The sequence below is a fragment of the Phalangium opilio genome, unplaced genomic scaffold, assembly GCF_054372755.1.
Source record: "Phalangium opilio isolate 3A_F unplaced genomic scaffold, DU_Popi_V2 ptg000113l_1, whole genome shotgun sequence".
In the NCBI taxonomy this organism is placed as follows: domain Eukaryota; kingdom Metazoa; phylum Arthropoda; class Arachnida; order Opiliones; family Phalangiidae; genus Phalangium; species Phalangium opilio.
In genome coordinates, this window is record NW_028324209.1 from 1,069,289 (window position 1) to 1,096,688 (window position 27,400).

Consider the following 27,400-nt stretch of genomic DNA (forward strand, 5'->3'; position numbering starts at 1 on the left):
TTTGTTTTAATGCCGTTGAATTGGCCATTGAGATATCGATGTTAAATGTATCGTTATATTATGGACTAGCTAGGCTAACCGCTGTTGCCCGTGTGTTTTAAGTTACTAGAAACCAGGAAGAGTTTACTGTAGAAAACTACTAATCTGTATGATGTTGTTGTTTTATAGAAACTAACATTTTTAACACCTTCAAAAAGAAAATCCTTAATTAGGGCTTAATTATAAAGCTAAAATGTTAAGGGTCTGGATAAGGACCTTCTTTGGGCCATTGTCTGTTTTGATGACATAATTAGCCCCACTTTTCCCTATCATTTGTTAAACATTCTGTTAGGTGGCTCACAATAAATTTTGGTCTTTATACTCCATTTAAAATTATGGTAATAGTTCAAAGCGGTTATAAGTAACTATAACTGTAATCGGGTCTAGTACGCCCATTGTACAACGACCATGGCACGCATTAGGGTGAAGATTATTTCGTTCGGATTATCTTACACCAGAAGAAAATATTTTCTTCTGCTTACACAGACCGGTCGGGAGAGCGTATGTTTGGAGCCACGCCGGCTGTTTCTTGTTTCTTGTAGTGCGTAGTAAAGTCTCTAAAACATTTCTACGCTAAACAAAATAAACCAAGAACTATTTTTAAATATCCTGAAGTTATTTCTAGAAATAACCGCGAAATATTTCGTTTACACTCTCTCCTTTCGATTCTATTTTTAAACTAGGGAATTATTGCTTTGCAAATGTCGAATTATTGCAAACTTTTATTTTGAGATATTTCCACTGTAACGATGCATTTGAAATACATTTATATAGTATATTTCGGAAATTTGTTTGTTTATGCACCGTTACAACTATTTAATTTCCGAATTGACCAAACCGCGTTAACACTAGGAAAAGGTTCATTAGAAGTGGTTTGGTGGTTGAGTTCTTCTCAAGATTGGGACAGAGGCGAACCCGAAGATATTAAGCATTTGAGGAACGTCCTATTCTAGACCCGTCACATTTTGGCTTTATGAATAGCCCCTAATTAAGCATTGTTTTATTTAATTTGAAAGTCGTAAAAATTCAACCCCTGGGTACCTTAGCTAGTGTCCCATAATACAAATCTGTTATCTGTCGCGTATCATCTGCGTTTGTTTCCATAGCAACCAATTAAAATATGGCGCACGTGCTTCTACCCTGCGATTTGCCCAACTGGGCGGAACTTCAACGTCAACTTAGTCAAATCAGATTGGCCCAAACTGTTAACCAACTCACTGAGGATATGTTGAAAATATATGATTCTTGCTGGTAATTAAACTTTACAGTGTTTATTTACCCTTATATTAATATATATTTCTTTTATTTTCCATTTCCTTAGTGTGAACCTTGACCCTGAAGAATTTCCACCATTAGGTGACCCAACGCGGTACGCTGGTCTTCGTGACTACCTCAACGAACACCTGAACGATTCTGAAAGAGTACATTTTTTCAAGGCCATTCTGCCAAGTTTGGTTTCAAACGCTCAACGACTTCGTATTGTTCGACCACTGATACCCTTTGTTTTCTCATTGCAACAAGAAGGCAAGTCTGTATATAAGAAACGCGGTTCACAATCCCGTATTTTCTCAAGATTGCCCGTTTTATGAAAAACCCACTATTACGAAATTTTGCAGAGAAAGTAACGCGTCTGGAAAGAAGATTCTTGGCTTCGATTCTAGCCAACGCCATCTTCTCTACGTTTCCTAGACGAACACCTAAAACCCATCCGACTCTACAAGATTTCAATTTTGGAGAGTTTTTCAGATTCATGGAAAAGTGAGTATTACTTTTCGGCCCGCCATTTTAGAAGATACTTATGGTAATTAGTATCGCAGAAAGGGAATTTGTTAATTAGTAAAATGAATTTTAATTCGTAGGGCTAGCCAACGAGAAAAGTTCCGTTACGTCTTAAAATACTTTGAGAAAATCTCAGTAACCGATCCAAAAGGAACAATTCGTTTTTGTCGACACGTTAGTTCATATTTATATTAAAACTTTATGAAAAAACTTAATTTTCTTTACACTTTACATCAGGTCCTTCCCGAAAAAAACATTCCCTCGATGCCATCTTGGCTGTGTAACACGAAGCCACTTTGCCCAATCGCCGTCAGACAATACGGAAATATCGAAGACTCAGAACCGGAAATGATTAAAGTAGGCACCTCCTATTATTCACGATTATTGATTAGAAACATTATAAATTACTGTTTCTCGTTATTATTGAAAGTAGGCTTGTTTCTGCAGCCGAAGAATTGGCGGACGAACACTGCTAGAAGATGATTCACAGGTGAGTTGTTTTTGAAGAAAAATTAGTCCGTTTGTTTTACTAAAGTCTATGACATTTCACATACGTCAATCCGCGACTTCTTAGTAGCGTACGTCAAACTTGTGGTAATGTATTATAATATATTGTTATTGATTAGGAATCACTGACGTTCAGCCGTTTACCCGAACTTCTAACTACACTGTGTTTCGTTGAATCCCTGAAAGATAATGAAGCCATGCTCATCCAAGGAATTTACGTACTCGAACGATTAGGCGATTCCTCATTGGTAGGAGGCGCGGAATGTTAAATTATTTCAAAACCACACCTGACTTAAATTTATAAAAAATTCACTTTACTTCCCCGTGAAAACGTTGACTTATTGGTTTTCTATCGCAGCCATTTTTAGACGCTGATAAGGAGGCTGACGTCATATTGATGGACGCTCTTGATTATTCCGACGACGTCAATCGTCAGTACGAAGACAAATACCTAATGAGGGACCTGACGAAGTTATTGGTGGCCTTTTCTCAACCGAATTCCATCAGAAGGCCGTCGCCCATTGGAGAGAGTTCCGGTTCAAGTACTTGTCCTGACAGACGAAGTCCAGCTACTGGTGCCAACAGTAAGTTCACGTATTCGACAGCGCTAAATCGTCCGAATATGCAGGGACAAATTATGTTGGCCAACAGTGTTGATCTTTGTTTCATAGGTCCAGCTGTGTCCAGTAGAAGATCTTCGGATCAGAGCACTGGGAAGCGTGGTAAAGTACCAGGCAATTCCGGAAGTGAAGCTCAAGAAAATAGTGATTCCTGCGGGAATAAAATAACTCCCAAGAAATCACTTCCAGTCGAGTCGAGCGGAGAAAGGTAAATCATAATGCCTTGATATTGTTAGTTGATAATTTTCATATGGTTTACAGAAAGACTTCGGAGGTTGCAAAGGTGTCTCGATCGAATTCAAATGCCAGCCGTACAACGAGAAATTTATTTCTGAAAGAAAGTACCGAGAATCGGAATGCGAAGGAAACGATTCGGAGGCCCAGTTTTTTAAGACGTGAAATCTCTAATCCAAAGGTAAACTTCAATAGTTTACTTGATGTATAAGTTTACTAGTACTGGGTTTAATGTTTTCGCTTTAGACTCCGTTGGTACAACATCCTTCATTGTTGACGATCGCCAGGAAACCGTCTTTGACAAAAAAAGTTCCGAAGCGTCACGTCATGAATCAAACTTCCGGTGAGGAAGAATACTACACCGCCGACGAAAGCGTTGATTCCTGCGAAGGTAACGCGCGCCATTTTCAACTGATTTTAATCGATGAATTGCAATACCGACGTTATAAGTAATCGAACTATATTAGTTTTCTTCATTTACTAGAAATCTGGTTTCTACCGGGACTCGGCTTAAAATCCAACTCCATGGAGGATGACAAATTGAATTCCATTTCGTCTTCCCCAACCACTATGGACCCCGTGACGATGTCTTTATTGAACCACGCTGATAGACTGAACCGTTACACTCGATTGTCAGAAGGGTCGTCGTCCAGTTTCGAAAGGAGTGGTAACTCACGGGGTCAATCCAGATCTAAGTCTTCGAGCCCTGATAAACTGTCAACTGGTGGGCATCGTAGCTCGAAAGGAGTGTGTCGCAGTCGCAGTGCCGGAAGTGTCTCTAAGGGATTAGCTTTGCGAGACGGAACCGAGGATGAAGATGATGACTCTTTGAATTTGAGCGAATTTGAACGCTACGAAGACTTCCGGAAACGGTTTCGAAGAAGGAGTAGAGGTAGAATGACTTGCATCCAAATCTTGTTATTATCTACCAAGCTGCAAACCATTATGACTACTGGGAACGGGTTCGTTAGATACTGAAACACAGTAATTTCGTTGAAGGTTTGTCTCGTCGAAGAAGCAGTCGTCATTCACGGACCAGCTCTTCTGGAAGTAGTGAAATGGAGGACATCGAAGAAGACCCTGAGCTTCTATTTGGCACTGGTCCTTCTATGCGTTCGGCCAATTCAGAACCATCTCTAGTTACAATGGAACCCGACAGCAATACTATACAGGTACGTCCTTAGGGGTCAAAGTTCTTTAACTAGGCTATCACAGCAGGAGCTGTGTCATTAATATACAACAATTCTAGCTCGCCAATCTGTTGGCCGTTCCGGCTGACACTTTTATAATGGCAAGGAGGGGGCGAAAGTTGGTGATGACCACTGGTGATGGTCAGTTGAAAGCGTACTCTTACGATGGTGTACACCCAAACCTACCTGTGCCTTTTAAGGCTAAATTCAGGCAAAGAAAGGTTCAGTCCGATGACGAAGAACCAGTGTGTGACCTTCAAACCAGTAAGTGTTTTAAGCCTATGTTTTAGGTTTGAAAGGAAAAGATGAAGCGCTCCTAAGATAACTTGACCGTCCTGTTTGAATTTTAGATGGGCGCCATTTTTATTCGGCAGCCAACGCGGGGTTCTGGAGGAAGGTGGAAACCGAAGCCCGTATTGGTGTTACTTCCGGTTCCTCATCCCGAGACGACGACAGAGAAAGTGACTGCAGCGCCGATAGAAGTCGAAGCGTGGGTTCAAGATCTCGCAGTAGCGAACCTAACTGCTCAAACGAAGACTTGGGTTTTCTAGAGGAAGAGGAAGAATATAGCGTAAGTAACAGCATGGATATGTACAAATACTAACGTATTATTATATACTACTATAGTACAACTTAAGTATTTATACATATCCATGGTAACGGATAGTAGAGTTACTCACGCCCAACCCCAAAAGCATGAAAAGTTAAAGTTGATCCTGAAAATCCTTACCCAATAACGCTCTCTGGGGAAGAAAAAACACGGCCGAGAAAAAAATGCTCGATACAATTACTATACCTCCTTACTTCGACTATCCCTTTATAATATATCCACAGAGCTTACTGCGAACTTCAGCTGACGGTTTGAGGCCAGTAGCGACCGGCAGATGGGGTTGTGGTCGATTAAAAGGTGATCCTCAACTCAGAGCTGTGTTGCAATGGTTAGCCGCTAGTTCCGCAGGGTTGCCGTATCTAATTTACTACACTAAAGGGGATCCTTACTTAGAAAAGGTATTATACCATGGAACGTCTTTTATCATAACCCTATAACACACTCCGCAAGTATGACGTAAGATCTAATTTTACCGCGATTGTAGTTGGAAGTGTTGAGCAAATTGGCTGACCTGAAACAATGGACCGTTGGTCACGTGGCTTGCGAAGCTCTACGTTACTGTCGAAATCGTCTGTCTTTACATAAAAGTGGAACTAGTTCGCAGCATCCGGCGCCATTTTTATTCACGATGCTCATCGGACAAAATCAACAGTTGATTCTTAAACAACACGAATCGCTCGATTAGTCAGTCCATTGTTATCATCATTTTACATAGACTTTTTTTATATAGAAACCCTTTGAAATAGACCAATCACATCTTGGTGGTACCAGCTTATTCATTTATTATGACGTGTTCAAACGAAACCCACATGTAAATTTCGTATTGGTCTATTACATTAGTAATGATATGTGAAATAGACAAACAAAATATCTCGGGCTTTCACCAAAAATTTAATATTTTCCCCATCTAACGAAGATGCGTAAAAATAAAGTAACCCCTTTTTGATTTTCATTAATTACCGATTATGTTCATCTAGTACCAAAGGGAGACGGCATTGGCCTTCAGGGCATTTTTGTTACTTTTCGACGATAAATCCCGTCTATAGGATAAGCGCCTCCCACATCGAAGCATCATCGGCCCGCTACTTTAATTATTCCCTGTGTCAACTCTATAATTTTCTGATTCCGAGAATTGAGACCAACGTTCCCGAACATCCTATTGTCCAATTTATCACCTAATTTGTCGGTTACTTCTACGCACGCTCGCGCGACACTTTTAAGGTGAAAACTTTCAAAGAGTCGGCGGAACAGAAAAAAAAATCCGGGATCTTAGGTGAAAAATCGAAGTTTAATTCAGGCTGTTATGGGACATTGCGTGACCCGAGTTAGAAGTTAAGCTGGATGCACACTGAGCGACTACCTCAACACTAGAAACGATACTGCGGTATAGTTTTAAGGCCGTGGTCTTTCGCTAGTCCGGCACAGACAAGTTGAGAAAAGGGCTACATAATCATTCCTATTAGCTGTATGTATTCCTGGTCTCTCGTAATCGTACATATCCCGCAAAACAGCGACATCTGAATTAAGTTCAGAAGGCCACCGTAAAAACAGAAAATCATACTCCTTCTCGTGTAAACCTTACCAAGTCTACAAGATGATATTTGAGAAGACAGGGAGACAAGGCGGCATAAGTGTTGTCGCTTCCGTCGAATGAACAAGGGACTGGTGGCGGCGGTTCAACGCTTATTTTCGTGTACTGGCTATCGACTTTATCCGAAAGCTTCATTTATTTGAAATACCAACTTGAAATTCAAGTTTCTTAATGCATTTTTACATGGGCTTTTCGATCAAGAAATCTACAACAACATGTCTTCTGCTGATTTGTCTTCTATTCTTTTCAGGTAAGATATTATCAGATTTATTCAGATCTCACTATCCAAAGTGAGAACACCAAGTTTGTAACTGAAGAAATCTATTTAACTTATTTATATTCAATTTAAACGCGAATGACTGACTGAATTCGTTAACTTCTTCAGCTTCTTTTAAAATTATTAAATTTTATATCTAATCTTTGCGAAATGAAACAAAAGTTCGTAGATGATATGAGAGGGGTCTTAGTCAGTGATTGACTCCCGATGCGGAAATATCCGTGTGATTTGCGATTCTGGTTAGGTGCGTTATGTAGTATGATCAGCCTTATCAGATCTGAATTTTCTAAACAGAATCTAATCATATCTAAATATCCTAAACAGAATCTAATCAGATCTAAATATTCTAAACAGAATCTAATCAGATCTAAAGATTCTAAACAATCTAATCAGATCTAAATATTCTAAACAGAATCTGGTCGGATCTAAAGATTCTAAACAGACTCTAATTAGATACGAACATTTTTATCGGAACTAATCATTCTAAATTTTCATAGGTGATTTTAAAAGGGATGGGGATTAACCGTTTCGTCTGGGCGAGTATCTTCGAGGAGATACTCGCTAAAAAACTTTCGGCGATTTTAAAAAGGATTGGTATTATGGGTTACGTAGGGGTTACGGGTTGTCATCTTGACAAGTAAAGTGTTCCTGATAACGATGCGGCTCGAGTCTGGCAGGCTGTGGCCATCTTAATCCGGCTCTTTCTCTAACGAAAATAGAGGCTACGTGAATCACGCGTCGTTTACTCTCTTTCTCTTCTTACTGCCTCACTTTCTGTTAGTTCTATTTGCCTTTGCAAGTGTGTACACCAGAAAATCATTTCTTACTGCCTCACTTTCTGTTAGTTCTATTTGCCTTTGCAAGTGTGTACACCAGAAAATCATTTAAATTTTTACTTCCGTTCGGGACAATTTGGCGACTTTTTCAAACATATTTCCGTCGCGAATGCTAAAAATACTTCAGGTGCGCGATATTTGTCGCTAAAGAAAAAGCAATTGTGTCTCTGTGACGCAATCGCGTATTATTCCGAAACTTTACTTAGAGGAAGGTATTTTTTATCCGTACACGATTGTTCTTATATTTCTTCGAAAATATATAGTTTAGGTGCACTTCCTTGAAAAATGTATGATATACTTCTGACGCTGTCGACGATTACCGAACGGCATTGTGAAAGAGATTGATATCAAGTAGTTCTTAGTGACTGTCGTCACTCTGTTGCGAATGAGGGAATCGCGTGACCAACTTTGCTTCGTGCGGTTACGCCTCTTCTATCTATCTAAAGCAACTTATCTTAAGGTTTAAGATAAAAAATACAATATTCTTCAGTTGATATAACGTTCATCATTGTGTCATCATCCGCCTTGGGTTTCCTTACATTGCAAACTGCGCGAGGGTTTGTGTCACTTGAACAAAGTGTTAGCAACTTTTATTTTAAAGGGTTAGTTGCAACTAAAATCTAATCCATTTGTTTTTCGGGTTAAAGAAGTGTTAGATTTAAAAAAACTAAGCGCAGTTGTTATCTTGTAATTATTAGTACGGTTTCCGGGAGAAGTAACGTCAAATTTGGGGAGGAGCCAGGACAGTGATCAAATTGGATATTGGAAAAAGCTAATGGGGGACACGGGCTAAACAGACTGTACCATTTTGGTTTATGCTAGGGGATTTAATCAACTGAGCAGCTGAGTAATTGGTTAAATTATGCAAGGGTGTGCGAAGTGAAGCTATTGTACTTTGAATGAGGAATAGATTTCTTCTACTTTTCTGGGCCTTTCTGCTTGAATTAAAGGGGAGGAGTTGTAATAACCTAGACCCCTTATTCGCGCCTGCGCGAAGACTATTTGTATCATGCGCAGCTATCCCGATACAGCTAAGTCGTGCATGGTTTTGGCAGCTTTCCCCGTGGAAACTTCTTTGCAGGAGCCGCTGTAGTATGGTAACTGCGGCGCGCTTATAGTTACAAATCGATTAAACTATAGCTTCGAAAGTAGTTTCTCCAATGAAATGACATACACTTGAAGAGGTTACATTACAACAACTACACCAATGTATCGGGAAAAGAAGTTACAGTTGAGAATCTGGTCACGTAAAGATTGGAAGGGCTTTTTTCTTAAGTGGATTCTGACAAGCGATGGTATTATTGGATTTCGGGTTAACTATAATGGACGTCATTATTTGTTAATACCGAAGAAAATTGAGCCGATAAAGCGGAAAAAAGGAGATAGTTCAAGACATTATACCGTTCAAGATCAATAGCGTCTTCAAATGGCTACCGTTAGTTTCTGTTCGTTATATGGTTATATCGCTGTTGAAGTGTTGGGTATATTCCTCTGATTTTTGAGTACTATTCAAGATTATATTATTATATTAGTCTTGACTTGAGTCCTGACTGATAAACAATGCTAATAAGCACGAACCTTTTTAAACCGGAAGCTGGAAATAGTTTTCCGGGACTTTAACTTATTTTTACCTTAATTTACCAAGAAAAAACTTTACAATACGCTTCCTCTTGTAAAATGGCACCCATCACTGTCATACGTTTCGTACAATATCGAAATTTGTAAAATACGTAGAAACTTTCCAAAGTGGGGTAAGAAAAAGAAATGGCCGTTGATGCGTAGTTTTGTGGGCGCACACGCGCGGAGGAGGGACTATGCCGTAAATGAGTACCGTCAAGTACGCTCGTCAAGGTCAAATTCGGGCAGAGTCGCTGTACACGGCGGAATACAGTTTAATCCGCTACTCGATGTACCCCCATTCTTCGCGACACTATGTCGATTATACCCGATCCTTTTTGATGTTTCTTCTATGTTGGAATGATTTCAGCGGAAGTGACCGAAGCCTTGAAGTGTTATCAATGCGGAAGTTACCCCCGAGGAGGCGGAACTGGATCTATATCGCCGTGTTCTGATCGCGACGAAAAGAATGTCATGACCTGTTCACCCTTGGACAAACTTTGTCTAGTAATTAATTTAAATAATACGATTAAATTTTAAATTTAATTTCATCATTTATGCGTAGAAATACGTCAATAAGAAAATGGTTGTAAGGCAGTGTTCTGAAAAATGCGAAGACGACAGTAAGTGCTATTTACAATGTTTGCCATTTCTGTACTCAAGAGCAATCGGGCCAGAATGAGATAATAATACCTTGACGGACATTGCGAAGATTCGCTACTCGCCAAATACTAGCATTTGCGCCATTAAAAAGACGTTCTCTTCTCTAAAGTTTCTTTATTTTTCAGAAAACTCTCACGAGGAGGAATACCATTGTTGCAAAGACGATTTATGCAATGGAGGCGTTGCCATTGAACCGAGAGCTTTTAGCGTGATTTTGACCGCCATCTTTACATTAGGGTTAGCTTTTCGTGCCTAATTTTTAATTAATACGTCTTCGTGTTCCAAAACAGATTTGAAATCGTCTTAAAATTTTCCGATTTGTTCTTTCACAATCTCGCACTTAATATTAGACGTGTTGCGTGTTGGTGTGTTAAGTAATTTTTAGGCTTAGCGCGAAGGTTAACCTAAAGTGGGTATTAAATTCCCGCCATCAGCTCTTTGGCTTCTCCCTTTGGCCATAGATAATATTATCTATGCTTTGGCTATTCCTAATCGCGAAATGTTTTCGACAGAACTCCACTGAACATATTCCTAGTGTCGTAATTAAAGAACAACTTCAAAATGACGAGTTTACCGTTGTCTGCTTAGATTGACTATCCATGGTTGCGAAAGTTCAGTAAAAATCCCGCAAAGGTCAAAGAAATAGGCCTATATGCGAGGAAATTTGAAATTTGCCCTAAAAGTTATAAAATTTGAAATGTTAAAAACCCCCCAAATTTAGGGGAAAATTTCAGCAGACGATGGATATTGGGTGGTATGTATCGTTCCTAAACAAATAATTGACTAATAAAACCAATGCTACTAAATTACTAATGCGCTATTCAAATTTGATATATTTGAAAACTACTAAAAATTAGATATAACCTGACCTCTTTAGGTTAACCTTGTCGAGATTATACGAAACTAAATCCGAAGTATTGTATACATTATAATGTGATTTCCATTTAAATGTCTACTAATCAATAATAAATATTTCGTAATCTTTTTGCACAAATAAACCAAGGGTCTAGACTTATTTCACCATGATGCGGTTATGGTATTGTCCACATACTGGATGCTCCGTCTTAAAACAACAAGACTTTAGAAAGGGATCTATTAATATCTTTTCAACATTGAATAGTCAGGAACTACTTAATCTCTACGGGATTTGGTGTAACGTGTAACCTTGTAAAGTCCTACTATCAGTTTGTCTTTGGGAAGTGTGTACTGATAAAATTGTTTTGTATACAAATTTGTACGATAATGAGCTAGAAGTCTACAAGATTTTTATTTTCACTTTTACATTGGTTTATATTTGAAATTATTACGAACTTACTCAATACGTTTCTTCTTATTATCTAATTTTCGTTTCAGATCCTCGATTTTAAATTTGAAATCGTTGCCTTTTTTGTGAATCCAGTCCTTAATTTTGAAATCTTTGCCTTTTGTGTCAATCCAGTCTTTATTTTTAATATCTTGGCCTTTCTTATCAATCCAATCTTTAATTTTGAAATCGTCGCCGTTCTTCTTGAACAAGCTTTTAATTTTGTCCAAGCTCTTTCCCGCCTTTCTGTTGGTGTAAACCCAAGAACTTGTTTCTGGATCCAAACTTCTCGCTCCTATTGTATACGTGTTGGTAGTACCACCCTTATACTTTAATATTTCAACTTTATCGAGAATTTTAACGTTGTTACAGAAGAGTTCTATAAGGCGTTCATCATTCAATAACTTTCCCACAATATTCAACATTCCCTTTTGACCGCCCTGTTCCGGTTGGCATCTGCAACAACATAAGGTAAGGTCCCCGCAAGTGAGAATGTCTTACTAACTTTTTTCCGTATCTCCAATACTCCCAAATTTATTTAAAACATTTAGGATGCGCGGGTTAATAGGTTTATTGTCTGCCATGTAATAATTTGAAAAAATAGGAAGCAAGGCGGCTTTGCGCAACAGTTCATTCGAAACGTAGAATAGAAGTTACGATTACGAGTGGAATTTTTTTTATGTTTGTTATTATTACCAGAAGTAGGATAAGGGACTAGAAGTATCGAGGTAACCAAATTCATCACTTGGCGAAAGTGAATATTCTTGATAAGGCACCAACGGTTGTCCCTCTGGTAGCGGTTTCTGAATTTTCCCTCCAAAACGTGAGACGCTCGTGGCGGTAGACGGCCGAACTAGATTCAAGCACCTGCTTCGTCCGAGTTCCGCGGCTTTAGGTTGAGGGGAGGGGGAGGGGGGGTAGGAAATATTTTTGGAACTCAACCAATTTTTTTCTCTCTAGTGTAGGCGCGATGGAAGCGGCATAAAATCCTCAAATTTGTTCACTAGTGCCAGGATCTAATACCAATTTCTAGAGCTCTTTACTTCTAGTCCCTTATCTTACTTCTGTTATTACGAATTGTCCTTTTGCTAAATTTTTATCACACCTTTACGTCACACACTACCTCATCCCGTACACTACTGTTATTGAGAACGGCAAAAGTTTTCACTTACTGATGTCAAACACATCAATACATTATAATTCTTAATTTTATGGGACTAGAGTCTTTGGCGTTAACCCTTCATGAACGAAAAAGCAATATGAATCGCGGTTGCGCGTTTGGGAACAGCGATTACGGCTAAGTGATGCGAATATCTAATTAAGTACTTCTTTAATATCATAAAGCGTATTTTACATTTTATATACCCATAAGCTTATAAGATATGTTCCACAAGTATGACACTTCCTATACTTAGTAATAATAACGACGCCAGAATTGACTACACTCGGTTCTACAGTCCATCGTCCTATGTAGTCTGTACTAAGCTTAACAGCGCCTCACCAAGCGTCGCTTTACCTCGAATCTATGATCTAGTCACTTCGTGACAAGCGAGTCAGTACTAGTAGCCAGTGACAAACTTATGGAACATATCTTATGAACTTATGATATCACTGATTAACTTCTTAATTTCCTTTTTTTAATTGTTGAAAATATTTGAACCAGAATTTGATTTTGCTGAATACGTTGCCATTACTCTGGGTGTTGTAAACCCGAGAGTTTGTATCGATCGAGTAATTGTTCGTTGTTTCTCCCTTAAAAGTCAATATCTCAATTTTATCCACAATTTTGACGTTGTTACAGAAAAGTTCTATAAGACGCTCGAGTTGCAAAATCTTCACCGCTATATTGAGCAGGCTCTTTTGGTCATCACTTTTTGGTACGCATCTGCAATAGATGGAATGACCGTAAGAAGCGCGGCTTCCGATAGCCCAGTCCCTACCGCGCATTTTCTCATGATCGTGCGCCTTCAAAAGCGTCCCTTTCTCACAGGCTGAGATAGGTAAGGGTAAGGTAGGGGTAATCGGTTCGATTTAGCAGACGCCACTAAACTATTTTGTAATAACAGATCATTTATTTTTGTTATATTTTTCCTTTTAATTTTAGAAAAAGCCGTTCTTTTAAGGTATAATGTTATGTTACCTGAACTTTTACTTAAGCTCCGTACTTTTCTACAGATTTCTTTTAAAATGCCAGCGTGAATATTAACAAAAGTACTTCTGACGGCCAACTCTGGGTCATAATGCTGCTATAGTTCATATAAAAGCCCTGACTGAAGAAGGTACGACCTAAGAATACGTTAATGAATTTGCTTTTAGCTTTTAAAATGGAAGCCATCCAGAAATGTAGAAGAAGCATAGACGGAATTACGTTGATTGTACGTTTCAACCGATTTCATTAATATCAGAAGTATATAATACTTCTCTTATCCCCTTCTGTAATTATCAGAAGTATATAATAATTCTTTTCGAGATAAGTGTACCACAAAGTGGTGTAAATGTAACGTCATTCTTCCAAATCATCGGATCATTCGGAGCAAGGTTACTAAACCGAATCACACACGCGATAAATAGTTCCCTCATCATTGCTCTATTAGCGTTTAACTATTTGGTAAGACGCATGCGCTTGTGGATTTTTGTCCCACGTCAAGACAATCAAGATTTGTGGGTTGATTACTGGGGATTTAGTGCCAAACAATTATAGAATTCACCCTAGCACGGCGCGATGCCCATCTGAAGTTTGATGAGAGGGAGATCAAACAAAAAGGTGCATGGACCTGGGAAGAATAGCGTTACGTAACTAAAGTATTAGGATGATAGAGAGTGTCATCCTTCATCTATTATCCCCTTCTGTTAATATTTAGTATACTGGTTGATATTTATATCCCATAGACGGACTTAATTTTAAACAACGTTTAGGGTAAACTAACACACGCCCTTCTCTTCCATCTTTTAAAATGCCGGCCCGAAAATTAATATAAGTGTCCTGAAAGTCAGCAACGCTGTAGTACAGTTCCCAAGGGTTAACGCCAAAAAATATGTTTGAGGAAGCGCTATTTATATTATCAACTTAACGAAGAAAATTCGACTAACTTCTCGTATTACTTACATTATTACTTGGGAGTCCGGTTTAAATTGGTTTTGAAATTCTGGATTTTTCGACAGGAATTCTTTAGCGTCTTTCTCCCCTAAGGCGAGGAACGGACCATCTGGTCTCAAATTTCTCTTGACCAGTCGGTGACCTACAGACCATTCCTCGTCTTTACCTGAAAACACAAACAACGATACCCACTACCTTACTACTACGGATCTGTATTTAAACCTTACATTCCCCAAGAGTATAATTCGCGCGCAGTTCTTCATTATATCCATGATTTTTAATTTTATTACACCCTATTTGCACTCTGCACATAATCATCCTTGAATTGTGACGTTTTGCAAGCTAAACGTTGTCAAACAACGCGTTTCTAACAGAAACAAAGATGGTAAGTTTCGTATTAATGACACGCGCCTCAGCATGGGTAGAGGACCATCTTTGAACCTAGGAATTCCAAAGAAGGCATCGGCGGGTGGGTAAACATTATTTGAAAAACGTCATAGGCACGTGACCGAGGAGAGGCGTGGCTCTATTCTGTTCGGATTAGAGGGGGGACTAAAGAAGATGCGCAATACCGATACTATAAGCCCGTACTTACGCATTATAGGGTTATTAGGATAGTAATTTGTAGACAACTATGACCCTACTAAGTCTTCATTCCGTCAGATTTCAAATTCAGTGACACGAATGGACAAAATATATTTTTAATTCTTATCAACAATTAATTAGCTGTTTCGCTTTGGCTAATAGTTAAAGAACTGTTGCCTTAGCTTATTATCGCCTATGTAAACTAGACGTTTATAGAATTCTCGAGAAACTACTTACTTTCATTTGTCCGTGTGGGTGCTGAGGAAACATTATGTAAAATTACACAAAGTTGGAAGAAGGATAGAATGGTGTACGTCAATCGACTCATCTTAAGTGCTGCTTCGATCCTTAATGATAAGAAAAAACCGGGTAATACCATTATTTATAGACTTTTAAGAGAGCATCAATAATAAGAATAATAATAAGAATTATAATTATAATTAGACGAATTATCTTTTAGTTGTCGTTCTCTTTAAAATTATTTTATTCATTAAGTCTAATTGCAGTTCAAAGAATAACGAGCCCATTTAAATAACTCCGAGTTGAATTATGCCTGCTGAATAAGGAATTATTTATATTAAAATAATATTATGTTCCATCGTTTATTTAAAATTGGTTACAATGTACATAGTGTATCGATAAATCGTTTTTATCAAAAGTTCATAGATAAAGCCAAAGGTTCCTCTGTAGCCCAAGTCGGGAACTGGAAACTTTTGTTTTTTATCAATATACGTTTGCTACTACTGTCGTAAATCCTCCATTGTAGTTGATGGGAAAATCATTGCAGAACCTTGAACAGACGGTATTTATTGGGGGCAAGTTTTGCAAATCTGGTGTTTACACCGAGAGTATGATTGCGAACTTGTGACATTTGAGTGTTAATTTTAATTGTCAACTCATTTTAAGGGAATAAATTAATCAATTAATGAAGAATGGCTTTCTTACAAGTAAGAAACGTTTACTTTATTTAAATTGATAGTTTTTAAGTTGTCAAGAAAATTCCAGGGAAATAATTAAACACAGCGCAGAGCGACAAACTTAAGCCGCGTTTGCACGAGACACTTTGAAACCGTTTTAAACCGTTATGGAATGTTCAAAAATAATATTACGCTGTTAAAACCAGAGATATTTCACGAGGAAATGCAAATATTATTTTTCAAAAGGTGTTAGGCCTTTCCAAAACGGTTGAAAACGGTTCCAAAGTGTCTCGTGTTAACGCGGCTTAAGTAGGAAATTGGTGTTTAAAACGGTTTAATTGAAACTATAAATCTAGTATTGTTGAAAACTTCTAAAGGTGTAATTTTACGGCAATGCTACCACCTTTTCTTGGGCTATCATTAGGATTTCTAAAGCAAAAAGAAAAAACATGACTTGGCTACGCCTACCCTTATGTAGCTTATTTCTCCGAGTTCCGAGCGTGTCTTTGAGATATTCTCCCTGTTTCTACCTACCAAGAAGTTTTAATAAGTCGAATTTATCTTTAGTGGCGCAAGTTTTTCTTTTTCGACAAGGAATTGGTCAAAGATCACGAAGCCAATGAAGGTTATGAAAAACTGAAGGTAATTGTTTTTCACGAGTTTTGACAAGTCACAATTTGACTGTGTTCTTATTGTAGGATATAAACGTGACATGTACTTCGAGTGGACGTGGTCATATTGTGCTGGGTGATTCCGAGGGAATGGTTCATTGCCTGAACCGGCAATTGAGCATGTCATCCTTTAAAGCTTACGATGTCCAAACCACACACATTCAACAAATGAGACAAGATCCAATTCTGATCACACTAGGAGTAATTTATTTTATCTTTCAGTGTATCTTTGAAGCGAGTCTCTTCTCAGGTTTAGTTTAAAGAAATGCCACTAGGTGCTCCCATAATCGAGGGGTGGAGTTGATTGATCCTCTAAGCTAATTGTAGCGAAGGCTAATTTTAGCTCCGCCCTCATTGACGAGTTCTGATTGGCTCCTGCCTTTGGAAAGGGAAAATTTTTGTGTAGAAGATCAGCCACAGGAGGCGACATGTGCTTTAAGCACTGAGCATTTTTCTACTTTTGTTCCAATGATCAGTAGCAGAAATCACCATGTTCTAATGATGCGGTTACCTATCCTTATTTCTTCGCATTGCAGCTAGCAATTCATACACAGTTTATTTTTATATTTGTTATTATTTTGAACTGAAAAAACTTTGTGTTTGAATCAGCAGATGGCGTTAGGTGCCATTATGTAGTAAGTAACTGAGGTTAAAGTACGCGCACAATCTGTTGGAATCCCAGCTAGCAATGAAGTTAAAACTGAGAAAAGAGAAGGAAAGCTTTGTAGTTTTAAATGGTTGTGTTAGTTAAAATATTCTTAATTGCTAAGCCTTGTAAGCGGCGTCGCGAATAATCCTAGACACACTTACAGCTTTCAGAGAGATTATAAAACATTCTGAAGTCAAAACTGAGAAAGGAGAAGAAACCCTGTATTGATATGCGGTGGTTATTCTTGTTAGTTTAAGTACTCTTGCTAAGCCTTGCAATCGGCATCGCGAATAATCCTAGACGGATTTACAGCTTTCAGGGGGATTATAAAACATTCTATCCTCAAAAATCGGTGTCATCCCCACTATGAAGTTGTTAGTTAAAATACTCTCGTTAAGCCTTGCAAGCTGCATCGCGAATAAGTCCAAGAGTATTTAGAGTCATCCTGCGAACAAATTTAGACGAAAACGAACTCCGTGTGTGATCTATCTTAAAAGGGCTGGCCGGAGCTGTTGGGGTGAAAGGGGGGGGGGTCAAACTGTTGGTTAGCATATTGCTTACCCGCCCACTGCGACGGTGGCGCCATTCCTTACGGCCAAAGAGCTGGGTGTTATCCTCCTGAACTAAGGGCGGACTTCACCCCAACAGCGCCGGTAGCCCCTTTAATGTGATTTGTTATTATTGTAGATGGAAGACCCTGGTGGTAGATCCATTCTCAAAGTTTGGAATTTGGAAAAAGTAAATTATTTTTCTTTCTCACTAGGAATAGTTTTATTAAGATTGGTAGCCGTTATATTTTTGGTTATCGCGTTTCTGTAGTTTGATCGTAGTGGGAACATGTTATGTCTCAGAACTCTAACTTCAACGGTCAACATAAAAACGGTGAGCAACTAAAAGGAAATCTGAGATGTAGTGTCCTCAAACCAGTCTGATAATCTGTTTTCAGGCAAGTGCTTTGGTGGTTCACGAAAACATGTCTCTTTTGGTTGTTGGTTACGAAGATGGAACAATCCTTCTTCTTAGAGGAGATATTACGCGTGAACGGTATATATCGTTGCTTGTGACGTCATAATGGTGTCTTATCAAAAAATGCCATACAATACTAATTAGATTTAATTTAAACGTGACTTCAGGCATAGTAAGCAACAAATTTTGAAAGTGAGCGACTCGTCTATTACTGGTTTGGGTCTGCGTAACATTGGCAAACACATCTTCCTCTTTGTGGCGACATCTACCAACATTTGTTCCTTGAATGTCTCCGTTAAAGAGAAGGAACTTGACAGTCTAATTCTTCTGGATAAATTTGGTTGTCCTCCTCGATGCTCTACAATCAGCGATGCCAAACACGACAACCCCTTTGTCGTGGCCAGAGAAGATGTAATTTAACTTTACAGTTATCAATGAATTCGCGTCAGGAATATTGGCGTTACGATCTGTTTCGTGTTTTAATTCTGTTGCAGGCGATATACTTTTATCAACCTGATAGTCGAGGACCATGTTTAGCGTTTGAGGGCGAGAAGATCATGGTCCATTGGTTTAAGGGATATCTCGTTGTTGTGGGCAAAAACGAGAAACCAACAGCGCAAGCGCGCTCTGTGTAAGACCTCGACTGTTTAAAATTAGAGGCGTGCGAACACCACTTTTCGAGTATCAAACCGGTTACTAAATAGCAAAAAACTTATAGTTTATTCCAAATTGAATACCGAATAGTTAGGCCTTGGTAATTTTTTACTACCCGATTATTCGCGAACAGTTAACTCTAGTATTCGCGAACAGTTAACTCTAGTATTCGCGAATCTTTAACCTTAATATTCGCATATTGAATACCAGATCGTATTATTTGGTTTGGTGTTCGATCGAATTATTTGATTGAAATGGTTAACCGCACTCCTCAACAGTTTAAATATCAAATCAGGAGCCGCTCCCTTTGTTTGACCTTTCCTTCTTTCAGGTCTGGATCTCAGCTAGACATGAACATTGTGACTCTATATGACATTCAAAATAAATTTATTGGTATATAATCAAATCTATTTTAATGCCCCTTTGGCAAACTTTCGCTGGGCTTACTTTAAGATTTCGCGCGTAAGGAATGAAATTTATTTTTTTTAGCGTATTCCGTTTCTATTCCTGGTGTTCTGGAAGTAATGTCTGAATGGGGAACGTTATATATTCTCACCCAAGATGGAAAAGTTAGTTTACGCTCAATAGTACTAGTCATTAAGCGCGCGACGTGGCGGTACATCAATATAGACTAGTACTATTTTTCCAGGAAAGGTCTTATTAACCGCTACTTAATGAATTTTTAGCTTTTTAATCTTCAAGAAAAGGACACGCAGAGTAAATTAGATATGCTCTTCAGAAAAAATCAGTATTCACTCGCCATCAGGTTTGTATACGTTAAAATTTTGGTATCGACTTGTTGTCTGCCGATTTTAGCTTTTAGTAATCAATATTAGTAACTAGTATTGTTATTGTTTTCTTGTGACTAAAGTCTCGCTCGAAGTCAACATTACGACGAGGAGGGATTGGCGGACATTTTTCGTCAATACGGGGACCATCTCTACAGTAAAGGGGACCATGACGGAGCCATCATACAGTTTATGAAGACCATTGGCAAACTAGATGCTTCATACGTCATCAGAAAGGTAACTAACTTAAAATTTGTTATGTTACGTAAGTTTTAGAGTGGGAAAAATGTAACAGCTAGACGCACACCCCAATTGATAACATGATTAACGTCCAACATTTTGGTGCACTGAAAAGATTTGACGTGATTATATTTGTATGATTATAGTTTTTGGACGCGCAACGAATCCATAATTTGACGGCTTATCTACAAGCGTTGCATAAAAAGGGTTTGGCAACGGAAGATCACACCACTTTATTGCTGAACTGTTATACAAAACTGAAAGATAACACCAAGCTCGATGAATTTGTCATGGTCAGTAATGCCTTCTGCTGATTTGAGTTTTGGCTTATGAATAGTTGTCAGAATGTTTGTTTTTTTTTTCCTTGAATCTTCTCGAATAGACGAAAGAGCTCGAGGTTGATTTTGACGTTGAAATTGCGATCAAAGTTTGTCGGCAAGCTGGGTATTTCAGCCACGCCCTCTACTTGGCGGAAAAACACAATCAGTATGAATGGTACCTGAAAATTCAAATTGAAAATCAGAAAGATTACCTTAAAGCGCTCGACTATATTGGAAAGCTGGACTTTTACGAGGTCAAATAAATCTCTGTACCCTAACCGTTACGTCATTGACCTTTTATTGGTTTTTTTTTACAACAGGCAGAGAACAACATGAAACTATATGGCAAAACGTTGATATCTTTTGTGCCTGAAGAAACAACCGCGTTCCTCAAAAAACTCTGCACTGATTACAAACCAAATAACGGTAACATGTCATTTCAAATTCTTGCAAATTAAAAAAAATTCCCTTAAAATATTGACTTTAGTTAGTAGGGGCCGCTGTCACTTCAAAATTAATTTTTTTCTTTTTCTCTATAAATTAGTTCCCCTTGTGAATGAAAATATGCTAACGGGTAAGAATTTAATCTTTCAAAGTGAATGACAGATAGCGCCACATGTGCACTTTGAGTATTTAATTTTGTCGTAAAACTCTTCAGGTTGCCCTCCTCCAATGGCCATGAAAGCTCGCGTTGAAGAATTCATTCATATTTTTGTTAATAATTCTTCGAAACTCATGGAATTCCTGGAGTATATGGTGCAGGTAAATAGCTGTATAATCTAGAGTTTTATGTTATACATTTTTTTCTTCTTTATTCGAAAGAGATGCTTCCCTTCCCCGAAGTTGGATAATTATGTATTATTTATGTAATAATTTAAGGTTGCGCAAAACGTTAATCTGCCATGGACCCTCTTGTTAAATTTAAATACGCCAACAACCAAGTGAAGTTCTAACAGCCATTCACTGTTTCGTGTATGCCGCCGTAGATAACCTTACTCTTCCGTGACCTTTAATTCTGTCCCTAATACGACGTAGTTCCGCTATCGCGAATTTTTCTCACAAGTGGGGAGCAATAATCAGTGGTGTGCGAGTCCCGTTTTTTTGGTTTCGAGCCGAGTCCGAGTATCGAAACTAATTTCTTATCGAGTATTGAGCCGAGTCTCAAAAATACTTTCGAGTATCGAGTATTTAGATAGGTCAAATTTTGGTTCTTTCGAGTAATTATGGAGTCTCAAATATTGACTTGTCGAGTAGCGATTTTGTAAATTTCTTGAAAATAACGAAGATGTTCAATTATCTAATAACAAACTAGTTCAAAAAGATTGTTAGTGATCAATTAAACATTGAACAGGTGATTTTCAAAATAAATGATCATGAACTCATCGTCTGCTATAGTTGTAAGCCTCGGACTCGAGTATTTGTCGAGTATTTAAGATGTTAAAAAGCTACTTGAATCTGTCTCGAGTATCTCAATGTGTTGTTATCGAGTATCGAGTCGAGTACTCGAACTTAACGAGTACTCGCACACCCCTGGCAATAATAGCCGCCTGTAAAACAGTGGATGGTTTTTTTTCGTTTAAGGCATGTCCTAGATTGTTCACTATTTCATTTAGAACTTAACATCAGTATGTCCATCATTAAGAAATAGAATGAGGCTCTTGGACCCTAGTTGTTTTACCATATGTAATTTGTGAGTCAAGTCAACCACTTTGTTGTTATTTTTTCGTAGGTTCAGGAAGGGGCTCCTAGTCTGTTGTGCAATACTCTTTTGGAACTCTATCTTCAGGCTTACAAACACGCAAATGATTCAGCTGTACGTAACATCTTATCTTAAAGCATAACGCGGGTCACGTTGCTCGATCCCCTACCAGGTGACTTTCCTTACGAACTGCAGTTTTGGCTTGGCGAAGGCGGGAGACATTTGTGGGCTAGGTTTATAAATCCGACCCCCTAACCTTTGCCAAGCTAAACCCGGAGTTCAGGATTAAAGTCACCACGTGACTCGCGCTCTGCTACTGTTACCCCGACTTTGTTTAGTAAAAAACTAAAAATAACTTCATTCTAAAAGACAAAAGATCAACTGGAAACAAAAATTATGGCAATGCTTAAGAATTCAGAGGTACCGCCAATTTTATACCATCCGTTTTTATAATTTTTTACATATATGCATACGTATTATTGTACAATCTTTACGTTAGTCTCGTTTTGACGTGGAAGGAGCGTTAGTTTTGTGCAAGATGAACAATTTCAAAGCGGGTATCTTGCATTTGTACGAAAAGGCGGAATTGTATCAACAGATTCTCTCGTATTACGTTGATCAAATGGATGACGAGAATGTAATTGGAACGTGCGATCGTTTTGGTTGTAAAGATCCAAATCTCTGGGTTCAAGCACTCTGGTATTTTTCCAAAGCCGAGGAAAGTCAAAAACATCATCTCTCCAAGGTTCTAAGTGATATCCTTTCAGGTTTAACGTAATACGCAATACGCGTCTTGAGAATAGATAGTAAAAAAAAATTTTGGGGAGAGGAGGGGAACGGTGGTTTAACTTATTTATTTCTTAACGGAGATATTGACAGATTGAAAAGAAGAAGCTCTTACCGCCTATCATGGTTGTTGACATCATGTCTAGAAGTTCCACCGCGACTCTCGGTGTTATCAAGGTAGGGTTTTTCTAATAATTTAGTTTGAAAGAAAAGTTTGTGTAGCGTAACCATGGATTAACTAACACTAGGGATTGTTCACTAACTGGGTTTCCCATGTATTGCTATCGCCAACTAAATGTTCCGAATTATTCCTTGATTCCCCTCTTCATTCCCCCAATTTATTGGACCAAAACGGATGTAGATATAGCGCCATCTCTCGGCAAAATAAATCGTTTTTGCCCAATTTAGGCAGTATTTCAATTTTGACGTCATAGACCACGTGATATTTGGTCCAATTTTCTTATTAGTTCCTGTTAGGGATAGTAGCTGCTGCTAGGGGGCGTTTGGAACATGCATGCGTTATCTTTTTGGGGGAACGAACTATCCCTAGCGTTAGTTAATCCATGGCGTAACATTATACCTTAAAAGAGCGGCCTTTTTCTAAATATAAAAGGAAAAATATTAAAAAAATAAATCCTCTCTTGTTACAAGCATTTAATTAGTCTTAAAAACGCGAACCAGTACCGCGCCATCCGCCATTGCTTTAGTCCAATTAATAATATAACGAACGAATAATGCTAGGACTATTTAATCAAACATCTTCAACAAGAGAATGAAAGGATTAGCAGCGACGAAAATCTAATCAACAAATACAAAGAAGAAACGATGGAAATGAGACACCAAATTGAAGAACTTCGAACCAGCGCTAAGATATTCAAAGTCTCAAAGTGTAGCGCGTGTAATTATCAACTCGAGCTTCCTTCCGTTCATTTTCTCTGCGGTCATTCCTATCACAACCAGTAATTAAGTAACTGTAGTTTTAGGCGACCTTTAACCCTAAAGAGAATCATTTTACAGATGTTTTGAAAGCTACAGCGCCGAGAGTGATCAAGAATGTCCGTTGTGTCAACCAGAAAATAGGTAACGGAAAAATCTTCATTTCTAATTTTTAGTTATTAAATCAATTTTGTTTTTCAGGAAGGTGTTGGACATCATCAAGGCTCAGGAACAAAGTTCCGGCAGTAAACTACATGACGAATTCCATCAACAAGTAACGCCTATTTATACAATTTTCTTCGTATTAAAGTAACCATAGTTGCTTCTAATTATTAGTTGGAACGAGCGGAAGATGGTTTTTCCGTGGTGGCCGATTATTTTGGTAGGGGCGTCTTCAGCAAAGTGACCATTATCACCGATAGTACGTCAAGTGGCAGCAAAGCCAGTGTGGCCAGTGTAAGAGACATTCCAGTTAGCAGACAGAGAGATATGCTACTCAACTAATCAGGTACTAATCTCTAATATACGCTATAGAATTATACCCGCCGCGCATTTCGAATATCACAATTGGTTTTAGGGTGAACCTATAGTTTTTAAAATATATTTTGTTTGATGTATTGTAGCCACAAAGGCGTACCGTTCCTTTGGCGATATGATTTTGCCGCAATAAGTCAAGAGATTTGACGAAGTTGTGTCTCTATATAACAAATATTCTTGTAATATTTATTTCTATTCAAAATTTAAATTATATTTAAAAATCAATTAATTTTTATTAAAATACTAAATTTCCAAAATTAAAATTGGTAAATTATAATTGAATAAATAAATTTCCATAAAACAGTTTAAAGATTGAAAAATAGTTTATTTTTTTTAAACGGTGGTTACAGTATTGACAAAAATGAGTAGGCGCGCGTGTTTTGTTAAGTATTAACAATTAAGACAATATATGGAATGTTTAATGCCCTTTTTTAAGCTCATAACTGAAAGTAAACACTTTGGGTACAATTTTTGTACAATATATCACAAGAACAAAAATAAAAAAAAAAAAAAGAAATTGGAACGTCGACTAGAAAATCTTATAGTATTTTAAAATAATGCCCTTAACACTTGGAACAAAAAGGGAAACTGAAATGTGATCCCTTCGTAAATGTGTAAAGCTATTAACTTATTAAGGTTTGAGTAGTAGTATATTGTGACATAACGGAGACTCCTTTCAAAATGAGTGAGTTATTCTGGAGTTTTATCTTCCGCATTCGTGGTTTGTATTTGTTTCAGCAACTGCATCTTTTGCTTCGAGAGTGATTCAACCAATTTCATTAGACCCACTCCTTTTTGTTGAACCATTTCTCTGAAACAATTTTATTACACCATTTTTTTTTTGAGACGACACTCGCTAAAAAAATTCTCGCATTGTCTCTTAAAAGAGTTACAGTATTAGTAACTTACAAGATATGTCTTTGTTCATCAAAAGACATTTCACTGTATCGCTTACAATTCGAGAGCTCCGAAACTATGATCAAATGCGAATCAGTTAAAGAAATCTCAATCTTCTACAATCTTAAACACAAACTTTTAGCTTTTTGAGCGTCAATAATTTTAGCATTATCTTTGAGCTTTTTATCGCTCAGTTCTTTAGTCTAGATTTAAAGAAAAAAGAGGGATTTTTGCGCTAAATACGTTTCCCTTTGATGGCTGTAGAGTCTTACGGTTATTTCGGCCAATGATTCTGTCAGATTCTTCATTTTATTTTCAAATTCCATTCTAAGGAAAGAATACTTTTATTGTAGATTAGGGTAAACCCTGGGCCTTATTTATTGAAGACCATCATTATTTGAGGTTTTGTACAAATTAAATATAAACTCAGTGTAAATATAGCTGGGGAAAAAATTAAAACCAAAACGGGGGAAATTTGATTTTAGCCAGATATAGATGGCGCCACTCTTAAGGGACAATTATCCTTATGCCTGATCAGCGCCACTAGGGTGTAGCGGCGAATTTGGAACTATCATATAATATATGACCATAGCGAATCGGAGGGCGCCAAAAACGGGACGAAAGTTTCTGTTTACACCATAGAGTGTTATTTCCATATGTAGTTGTAATTTATCCGAACACTCACAATTCTTGTAATTCTTTTTCAGCCTGTTTTATGGAGTTGGCTTTGTATTCATCCATTCTTTCTTTCAGTTCAATGTTTCTGGCTTGCAAGCTACAAGGAAAAAAAAAATCATTTTTTTTATTTCAAATTAAAGGGATAGCAAAGTAGCAGTCATTGTCAAATTTATTTTCATTTGGGGCTGCTTCAAACTAGTTTCTTTTTACACTTTTCTCGCACCTTAGAGTCTTTTCCGCTATTGCCATAGTTTTTTCCTTTATGATTTCAACATTTCCTACAAAATATTTATGAACTTAACTGATTGATGGACTTCTAACATTGATTTCCGATACACACTGCGCTTAACAGGGATTGGCCTCTTTTATATTTGTTATTTCACTATTTTGAGGCCGACTGTTGCGCCATCTACTATCAGATATGAGTTTCGAAACAATTTTTAGCTAATCTTTGTTTCAAGAGAGACCAGTCTCTACTAAATGTAGGGTATATTGAAAGTCCATGTTTTGTATTTCTTGTATTTATTCCTCTAGTGACGTACCTTCTATTTCAGCACCTTTGATTTTAAGTAAATTTATTTCCTTTAGAACTATAGATTAAAAATTAGGTCAGTTTACGGTCTTCTTTAAATTACAACTTCCTCAAAAACAAGAGTACCCCTCCCTTATAGGTTTATTTGATAAAGGGTGTTAAAGGAAGTGTCGGCTCCTGTCGCGCCCCTAACACGCTGGCTAATCTTCTATACACCAATAGGGACTTGGCAATTCGGGCTTAACTCCGCCCCCAGCGCCATTATGGTATGTTTTTTTTAACAGAATGAAAGATATATAAGCCCCTCCTCCTGGTATGTTTTTTAGCACTAGTGGAAGGTAGCCTGACGTTGCATGACGTAGTACTGCCAAGTCCCTATTTTACCTTGCCAAAGGCAGGAACCAATCATAACTGGTCTAGGAGGGCGGAGCTAAAACTGGCCTTTGCTAAGCTTAGTGGGCCAGTCAACTCCACCCCTCTATATGTGAGCATCTAGTGGCATTTGTTTAAACTAAACCACAGCCGAGACTTGTTTTAAATCTGAACTTTATCCATAAAATAATTTAGGGAATGAGCATTATCTGTGTTATCTTTCCCCACAAGCGTAATAAAGTCAAAGACTGAGAAATGCTGTTTAATTAATTAGGGGTTTGGCTTAAACGTGAATGACTATTTAAGTGTGCTTTTAAAGAAAATGCGGCAGAAATATAAAATTTTACGTTTTTCGTTCGATTCCACCATTTTCTTTTTTGTTTACCGAAGAATCGGTACTAGTTATATCGCAAAACTAAAAAAAACTTCAATTTCAGGCGTTGAAGGACTAAGGCTTACTTGTAAGTAGAGCAGACGACAACTCACGACAGCAGCACCCAGCAGGGTTGGAAATAAGGTGAATTTTGCAAGTGGTCCTCGGGACCAGCGACCCCTCATGTTGGAATTATTAAACTGGTCCTTGGGACCAGTGACCCTCGCATTAATTATTATTTTACCGGTCCCACTATAAATTAAATTTCTAAAATAGTGAGAATGGAGAATGGGGGAATATTTCCGGCCCTGGGTGCCGCCCAGGGCCGGAAATAAGAAAAAATTCTTATAGGACATTTGTCCAGTGACAGTATATCCGTATTCCGTAAAGGCTAATTTTTGTTTATGGAAACTTTAATTGGCTTAATTTCAACACTA

General features: G+C 37.9%; 4 protein-coding genes across 5 annotated transcripts; 2 read left to right on the forward strand and 2 right to left on the reverse strand.

Annotated features, from left to right (window-relative positions):
* Nucleotides 1-1,101: 1,101 nt before the first annotated feature.
* Nucleotides 1,102-9,789, forward strand: LOC149623180 (uncharacterized). Its single transcript, XM_089853272.1, has 17 exons — nucleotides 1,102-1,290; nucleotides 1,361-1,563; nucleotides 1,656-1,797; nucleotides 1,899-1,992; nucleotides 2,056-2,175; nucleotides 2,252-2,308; nucleotides 2,445-2,573; nucleotides 2,684-3,153; nucleotides 3,207-3,360; nucleotides 3,426-3,570; nucleotides 3,664-4,071; nucleotides 4,179-4,351; nucleotides 4,429-4,633; nucleotides 4,720-4,940; nucleotides 5,204-5,377; nucleotides 5,464-6,820; nucleotides 9,671-9,789. The coding sequence occupies exons 1-16, from the start codon at nucleotides 1,160-1,162 to the stop codon at nucleotides 5,662-5,664; spliced, it is 3,027 nt and encodes a 1,008-aa protein (XP_089709398.1). The 5' UTR covers nucleotides 1,102-1,159; the 3' UTR covers nucleotides 5,665-6,820; nucleotides 9,671-9,789.
* A 1,430-nt stretch (nucleotides 9,790-11,219) lies between these two features.
* Nucleotides 11,220-15,345, reverse strand: LOC149623181 (uncharacterized). Of its 2 annotated transcripts, none has more exons than XM_089853203.1 (3): nucleotides 15,186-15,345; nucleotides 14,373-14,529; nucleotides 11,220-11,722 (listed from the first exon to the last, which is right to left on the reverse strand). In XM_089853203.1, exons 1-3 carry the CDS (start codon nucleotides 15,325-15,327, stop codon nucleotides 11,275-11,277), a joined length of 747 nt encoding a protein of 248 aa, XP_089709329.1. In that variant the 5' UTR covers nucleotides 15,328-15,345; the 3' UTR covers nucleotides 11,220-11,274. The 2 variants fall into 2 exon arrangements, with proteins under 2 accessions (XP_089709329.1, XP_089709330.1); XM_089853204.1 differs by lacking the exon at nucleotides 15,186-15,345 and adding an exon at nucleotides 14,591-14,802.
* Vps11 (vacuolar protein sorting 11) lies at nucleotides 15,328-24,431 on the forward strand. The gene is made up of 26 exons (XM_089853184.1): nucleotides 15,328-15,895; nucleotides 16,433-16,507; nucleotides 16,564-16,737; nucleotides 17,873-17,923; nucleotides 18,005-18,067; nucleotides 18,132-18,229; nucleotides 18,319-18,562; nucleotides 18,646-18,782; nucleotides 19,137-19,198; nucleotides 19,295-19,374; nucleotides 19,492-19,571; nucleotides 19,677-19,830; nucleotides 19,980-20,126; nucleotides 20,216-20,407; nucleotides 20,474-20,579; nucleotides 20,698-20,727; nucleotides 20,812-20,915; nucleotides 21,883-21,966; nucleotides 22,222-22,272; nucleotides 22,352-22,607; nucleotides 22,730-22,815; nucleotides 23,380-23,597; nucleotides 23,656-23,718; nucleotides 23,776-23,848; nucleotides 23,911-24,082; nucleotides 24,198-24,431. The coding sequence occupies exons 1-25, from the start codon at nucleotides 15,881-15,883 to the stop codon at nucleotides 24,076-24,078; spliced, it is 2,811 nt and encodes a 936-aa protein (XP_089709310.1). The 5' UTR covers nucleotides 15,328-15,880; the 3' UTR covers nucleotides 24,079-24,082; nucleotides 24,198-24,431.
* LOC149623183 (uncharacterized) lies at nucleotides 24,416-27,096 on the reverse strand. The gene is made up of 8 exons (XM_089853205.1): nucleotides 26,938-27,096; nucleotides 26,229-26,276; nucleotides 25,910-25,964; nucleotides 25,694-25,783; nucleotides 25,281-25,335; nucleotides 25,145-25,211; nucleotides 25,021-25,084; nucleotides 24,416-24,922 (listed from the first exon to the last, which is right to left on the reverse strand). Exons 1-8 carry the CDS (start codon nucleotides 26,957-26,959, stop codon nucleotides 24,802-24,804), a joined length of 522 nt encoding a protein of 173 aa, XP_089709331.1. The 5' UTR covers nucleotides 26,960-27,096; the 3' UTR covers nucleotides 24,416-24,801.
* Between the last annotated feature and the right edge of the window lie 304 nt (nucleotides 27,097-27,400).

Bases quoted from the DNA above. Each gene is read 5' to 3' on its own strand.
- LOC149623180 (XM_089853272.1), top strand. From the start codon at position 1,160: ATGGCGCACGTGCTTCTACCCTGCGATTTGCCCAACTGGGCGGAACTT. The intron at 1,798-1,898 runs GTGAGTATTACT...TTTAATTCGTAG, and splicing joins TTTTTCAGATTCATGGAAAA to GGCTAGCCAACGAGAAAAGT. The intron at 2,176-2,251 runs GTAGGCACCTCC...TATTGAAAGTAG, and splicing joins CAGAACCGGAAATGATTAAA to GCTTGTTTCTGCAGCCGAAG.
- LOC149623181 (XM_089853203.1), bottom strand. From the start codon at position 15,327: ATGGTATTACCCGGTTTTTTCTTATCATTAAGGATCGAAGCAGCACTT. The intron at 14,530-15,185 runs GTAAGTAGTTTC...TTGTGTTTTCAG, and splicing joins ACCCACACGGACAAATGAAA to GTAAAGACGAGGAATGGTCT. The intron at 11,723-14,372 runs GTAAGTAATACG...ATGTTGTTGCAG, and splicing joins CCGGACTCCCAAGTAATAAT to ATGCCAACCGGAACAGGGCG.
- Vps11 (XM_089853184.1), top strand. The intron at 18,068-18,131 runs GTGAGCAACTAA...ATCTGTTTTCAG, and splicing joins CAACGGTCAACATAAAAACG to GCAAGTGCTTTGGTGGTTCA. The intron at 19,572-19,676 runs GTTTGTATACGT...TTGTGACTAAAG, and splicing joins CAGTATTCACTCGCCATCAG to TCTCGCTCGAAGTCAACATT.
- LOC149623183 (XM_089853205.1), bottom strand. From the start codon at position 26,959: ATGGTGGAATCGAACGAAAAAC. The intron at 25,784-25,909 runs GTGCGAGAAAAG...TTTTCCTTGTAG, and splicing joins ATAGCGGAAAAGACTCTAAG to CTTGCAAGCCAGAAACATTG. The intron at 24,923-25,020 runs GTAAGTTACTAA...AAATTGTTTCAG, and splicing joins GATGAACAAAGACATATCTT to AGAAATGGTTCAACAAAAAG.